Raw genomic sequence first — 6,046 nt, forward strand, 5'->3', positions numbered from 1 at the left:
TTCTCCCCCGAAGCCTGGGTAATGCGACGGGGGAAGGCTGATTACGCAACACAGCTTTGCAGGCACAGCGTGTTTGCCTGCAGGTTGGGGAACAGGCTGCACCCTCAGGGGGGCCCAAAAAAAAAGTGATCTAAGTGGCTGCTTAGGGCCCAGCAGTCATCAGCCCTTCGCCCCCCCCCACCCCCGATCTGATCAGCCTGTCAGAAAGGGAAGGAAGATGACAAATGACAAGTAGGTTAATCAAATTTTGCTTAGGGCACTGAAAAGAGTCGTGCCAGCCATGGGACGGAGATCCATATCTACTATCTGCGGATATCCTCTCAGATTTCCCAGCTTAAACACACCTACTAAACCTGGTATTCAGTTCATTAAGATGTGTTTGTGTGTTTGAGCAGGGAAATCTGAAAACTCTGTTGGATTCTCCCCACCCAGTACTGGAACTGGGGATACTGGGGAGACCTGCTCTACAGATACATGCTGGGAACATGGATGATGGAGCCTGGAGGATTACAATGGACCCCCCCCCCCCAACCCAAACCTATACACTGATGTGGGGATGGAGGTCTGGGGCAGAGAGGATGGGGTATGAGCTATGTCCACCTAACTTGTGGCTAGAAACGCATGTCAGGTATATGCTGCTTGTCATCCCACCACGTTCAGCAAAACAGCGATTTTGCAGTCAGGGATAAAACGGCCATCATCTCACACCTGCTGTGTGCAGCAGATCCCCGCAGATACGGCGATGACAGGTCCGCCGGCTCATCCCTGCACTACACCGCCTCCTCCTGGAGTTTCATTCATTACAGACTAGGTTTCTGCCAAATATCTCGTCGGGCGGTACGTGTAACGTGGGTCCCTGCTTCAGCGGACCAGACACCATCAGTGCAGACGGCGATCTGGCGCCCGGGATGACCGCTAGCCGATTAGCGCCTTGTCAGTGCAAGTGCCGGCAAACTCAGGTCGCCCCCATTGAAATGAACAAAGGAAAGGCGGCTGGATTTTTAAGACTTGAAAACTCTCGCTTATTTTCTTTGCCGTGCATGTTGCGTATCCCATTAAAAGGTTGCCATGTGTTTCTGTCTCGGTACCATTAATACATTATGAGGCAATCTGTTACCACTTCTGATTCCGAAGGCGATTAGTTTCAGGGCTCCATATGGTGCCGTCTGGCTGATGGAGACCGTCGTGTCTGTAACGTGACGAGCAATGGAACCTGTTACATTTAGAGTAAGAAAGGAGGATAAAAAATGGTAAATAAGATAAACTGAAAGCACACCAGTACGGGCTGGGATCCCATGCTACTGTAGGCTATCTTTGGGGGGGGGGGGGTGCACAAATTACTTGAAGAACCAAGTAAAGTTTATAAGCCCTCCTGAGTAAAACGTAGGTTCTCTAATAGCTATTCATCCATCCATATGTCACAGGTAGGATTTCGGAGTTTTATAAATTAACCCAACAAAATATATTATAAGAAATTATTCAGCAAAATGTGTTAGTATACGGTTGTGTGTACTCGTCGAATGACAAATACACAGCAGGTGTAGCAATTCTGATAGATATTCAGTAAACATCTCCTGGGCTGAAAATTATTACAAAAAAACGCTGAAAAAAACAGGTTAGTAGTCAGCATACAAACAGTGCTACTTTAACTCAGTTAGGAGAAAAGGTTTATAGTGGCGTCCAGGTAAAGTGAGACAAATGACGCCAAAGCCTATTACTCGTGTTTACCGATTATTTTAATGACTATCAACTGTAAATATGATAAGTGGCAATTTAATCGCAAAGGGTATATTTAGAGGAAAGAGACTAGAATACCATGAAGACAGAGCGAAGCGTCAGGGAATAAGTCTGATTCATTATTTTGCACCAAAAGACGTCTTGGTCCCCCAGATAATATTAGCTTTATTCTCAGTTATACTCACCGAATTGTTTTACCGCTATTTGTGCCAAATAAGGAGAGGTATTTAATTTTTTAAATCGCACACATATTCCTGTATAGTAGTCGAGCAGTCAGGATACATTCGTTAGTTTAAAAAATACAATACGGCAGATGACATTGCCTTTCCATAATACCGTATTTACTGGCTGCATGCAAAAATCAAAGCGATATCATCTGTATTTCGTCGTTCCTTTATTCTGTCTAACTGGAAAATAATATCCCACAATGTTCACAGGTGAAAAAAGCCGGCAAACGATGCTACGGAGCAGTTCAGGCTTTAGACGGTATTCGTTTATTGCGTAGTGCAACGTGTCAAAAAGAGAAACATTCAGCAAACGAATACTCCTTTTCCTGCTCACCTTTTATCGAGGCAGATGATCCATTCTGCAGATGCAGAAGACTGGGCAGAGGTGTGCGCCGCTACCATCTTCGGCGAGATCATGGACCCGGTGCAGCTGGAGCCGGACTTACATCATCCCTTTTTTATCATGGACTCTCCCCTCGTTTCGTTAGGAAAAATGAGCCGTTTGGTCCAGTTTCAACCAGCGAACGTGTCGAAAGCAAGGGGAATGACGATTAACAATGGTGACATTTCCTCCTCGAGTTGGGTATCTTTAACTGTTGCCAGGGAAATCGCGCATACAATTAATGAAACATACTCCTATGATGAGTTCTCCACAATTTGCCCATTTCACATGATATAAGTTCTTAGAAACCTTTTTCCACATTTAGGAAATTATGGCCTATAATGTTCCATATACAACCTTAATTGCGCTACTGCCTCCGTCTTGGTAAAGATAACATAAACATGATCAGAGCAAATTGCATGAAGAAACCAGCAAAACACCTGGACTTCGGACATATAGAGACTATGGTATTTCGCACTCCGTTGTGGTAGCATAAATATTGAAACTACTAATAGAGGTTAATAAATGCGAATCCTTAGTGAAATATGTTATTGCTGAAATGTTATTAAAGCTGTGAGACGCTTCTCGCCACTCCAGTCCCAGCTTGGCACATCATCAGCAGATCTGTCACTTTTGCAAGGCTTTGCTGAAGATCTGCGATCTGCCTCCCGTGAGGTGTGACAGATGCAAAGAGGCTTATCTCTTCTCGGTCCCGGTGGATGCCTCCATGCTACTCCGTGACATCATACCTGACATGACCTCAGGAAGGGGCCGCCCCGAGTGAAGCTGGGTCTCCTCACGACCACGGATTGCTGGAGCGCTTTCGCTACGGCGACGTGAACCTCGGACGTGCGGGAGGTGAGAGGCATCGCAAATCTCCATGGCAATATTGTGCCCCGGAAAGCCTTAGGTGATTAGGGAGTTACCCCCGCTGGGGAGGAGCTGTTAGCATGTTCACAGGCTGAAAGTCAGGCATGGGGAGGGGGGTGAATCAGCTCAGTGCACAAAATGGCTACAAGCAGGTAGAGCTAATCTGTAACTTATCTATTGAAAGCACTCAACTCATCAATCATTGAAATCGACACGTGTGGTTGGTCTTTATTGAAAAAGCAGGAGTGGGATATAAAATTGATCTTTTATGGTTTATGGAAGTCCAATAAAAGTAATAAACTATGTTTGTTATCTGGGGTCTGCTTGTTTCGGTTTAGGGCTAAACCAAGAACCTAACTGTTTAACGCCAGCACAGCTGCTTTCCTGTAGCCCCAGCTGACTACGTTTCCCATAAATCCACATGGCATAGCGTCTGCCTCTGCAATTTCTAGCTACCTGTTGCGCTTGGTATGAAGGTATTTTGAGGAAACGCGGGGAGGGGGTGGGGGGTGTTTGCTGCTGTGTCAGCAGGCCAAGCTTTCCAGGCGCTCCCGCTGCAGGGGGGAATAAACAGCACCATCCTGTAACCGCTGTGCTGCGCAGCATATTCAAATATATCGTCTCTGTGCATCGGCGGAAATAAGCTCTATAGGAAGTTAGCATGCAGGGCGAACACAAAACTTGTCAGGTGTACTGGGGGCCATGTCCAGCGATGTCACGTGGTGACAAGAACCATCACGAATACACAAGCACAGTCTCGGCAACCACAACAAGCCATTTTGACCTCAAGTGGTCTAAAAACATTATTTTAAAAAGCAGCAGTATGTCATGTTATGTTAAAGTGAAGAAAATGTGGGGATCAACACACATTTCTTTGCTGTACATTTAGAAAGAAAACATTAGTGAGTCAGTATGATGTCACAGTCGCCAATTTCTTCTGTATCACTGTTTCCCTGGCAACAGCCTGCAAAGCCCATTTTGAAGTTGTGGACGTTTCATATGTTCTATGCACAGGTTTGTGGGCCTATTAAAACCATGTTTATAACCAAGCATGTCTTACTCCATCTACTGTACTGAAATGACATTAAAATACATTAAGAGTAAGGTTTCATTTTTCACTTTGATAAATCCAGTGTTGGGCAGTTCAGGTGCAGAATCTACAAATCCAGACCAAGGTTTTGTTTCTACCGAGCAGGTGAGGATTGTTACTCTTTATGCTCAACTGGCTGGTAGAAACAAAATATTGGTCTGGGTTTGTAGTTACTGGACCTGAAACGTCTGACACTGGATAAATCATAACCTCTTGAGATGGGGAGTGCCAGGTGTCCGTGATTTTCGGCGAGTCCTCTCTTCACCTCATAGCAGATTAAATCACCTGCTGTGCTTTGCTTTCAGTCACCTGGCCGGAAATCCCTGTAGGTCTGAAGTGTGTAACAACCTGTTGTCATTTTTGTACACACTCCCCAAATACCATGCTTGTTTTCTTCCTGTTCCCACAGAAGGAGTGCTTTTATTTTTGGTGTTATTTTTTCGGCGATGTGTCAGTTCTGCCGTACCTTATTCCTGTTTCCATGAAAAGGGAATCGCAGTCAGTCACTAATCCATTCTCTGCTCATGTATTCCGTTTGCCCTTCTGTCTCAGATACTCCCCCAGATTCCAAATAAGGTGGCGTCCTCCCATCATGCAACTGTGCTTACAGGTGTACCACATTAGTGCACTGACTGTCACATCATTTATTTTAATACATGAACACCCTTCTTGTCAATCATTTATTTTGTTTATTTTAAATTGGATTTCATTAAATCTTTGAACAAGCTATTCTGTAGTGATGGTAATCTGGTTTTATCAATTTTAATTTGATAATTATTAAATTCTGCTCCATATTTCATTAAATTCATTGGATCACTTGTTTGACTATGCATGTGTCCTTAAGTAAGTATTATGTTTGTTACTTTTGAAATATCTTTATTTTGTGGGCATGGACGCAATATGTTAATTACTTATATCTCACACTTAGAATGAGGGGCAAACTACACAGTTAGATAACTGTAATGAACTTCATAAACTTTGACCAGACTCCAAATTGTGACCTCTGAGCTGTTCCACTTGCTGTCTATAGGTGGCACCTTGTTATCTGAGGATCAGAATCTGCAAATAAAGGTTATGGCTGATTGCACACAGGTAAAATCCAAACCATATATGACACATATATTTACTAAATGCAAGTGTAATGTTTTGGCACTGGTAAAACACTGGCTTCATTTCACAGTTCGTCTTCCACTTGTGGTAAACATTAGTAAAAACGTTAACTTCTCATGCATTTTTCATTGTATTCAGTATGCTTTCTTTCATTAACTGACTGTGTAACTCAATCTCAAAAACAGCACCATCATTTCTCAAACCGAGTTTCCACAAATTAGATATGTTTAATTAATATGTTGGATGACACATTTATTCAGTTACACAGGCTACAGTCTCTTGCCTCTTTCATCCATCCATTTTCCAGCCACTTATCCAGATGAAGCAGGGGACGTCTTGGATGGGTTGCCAGTTTTTTTTTTTAGTTTTTTTTTTTTTACAAACCCAGACATTTAAAACAACAATGAATCTGCTGTAACTATCTACAACACAGGAACTGCAGAACACTGGTGTGTTTTCAAATCCCTTTAGAAGGAGGGGGTTCTGCTTTGCATGCCTCACTGCATTCTTATGTGATATAATTATTTGTGCTGCAAACAGCCATAATTTCGCTTCATTCACTGGCATTTGCACCATTCTTACAGTCCAGTAATTGGTGAATATTTGCCCAACCAGCACGAAAAAAGCAGG

At 43.4% G+C, this 6,046-nt stretch overlaps 1 protein-coding gene across 2 annotated transcripts in view; it reads right to left on the reverse strand.

The window, feature by feature from the left end:
• The window catches only part of rapgef4a (Rap guanine nucleotide exchange factor 4a), a 47,342-nt gene extending 43,912 nt beyond the window's left edge, over window positions 1-3,430 (reverse strand). Inside the window, exon 1 of one of the 2 annotated variants that reach the window (XM_048979637.1) lies at window positions 2,299-3,430. In XM_048979637.1, the coding sequence (XP_048835594.1) occupies window positions 2,299-2,381 (83 nt within the window). In that variant the 5' untranslated portion in view covers window positions 2,382-3,430. The remainder of the gene's footprint in view (window positions 1-2,298) is intronic. The other variant, XM_048979638.1, reaches the window with a different exon arrangement.
• Between the last annotated feature and the right edge of the window lie 2,616 nt (window positions 3,431-6,046).

Source organism: Brienomyrus brachyistius, chromosome 16 (assembly GCF_023856365.1).
Source record: "Brienomyrus brachyistius isolate T26 chromosome 16, BBRACH_0.4, whole genome shotgun sequence".
Taxonomy (NCBI): domain Eukaryota; kingdom Metazoa; phylum Chordata; class Actinopteri; order Osteoglossiformes; family Mormyridae; genus Brienomyrus; species Brienomyrus brachyistius.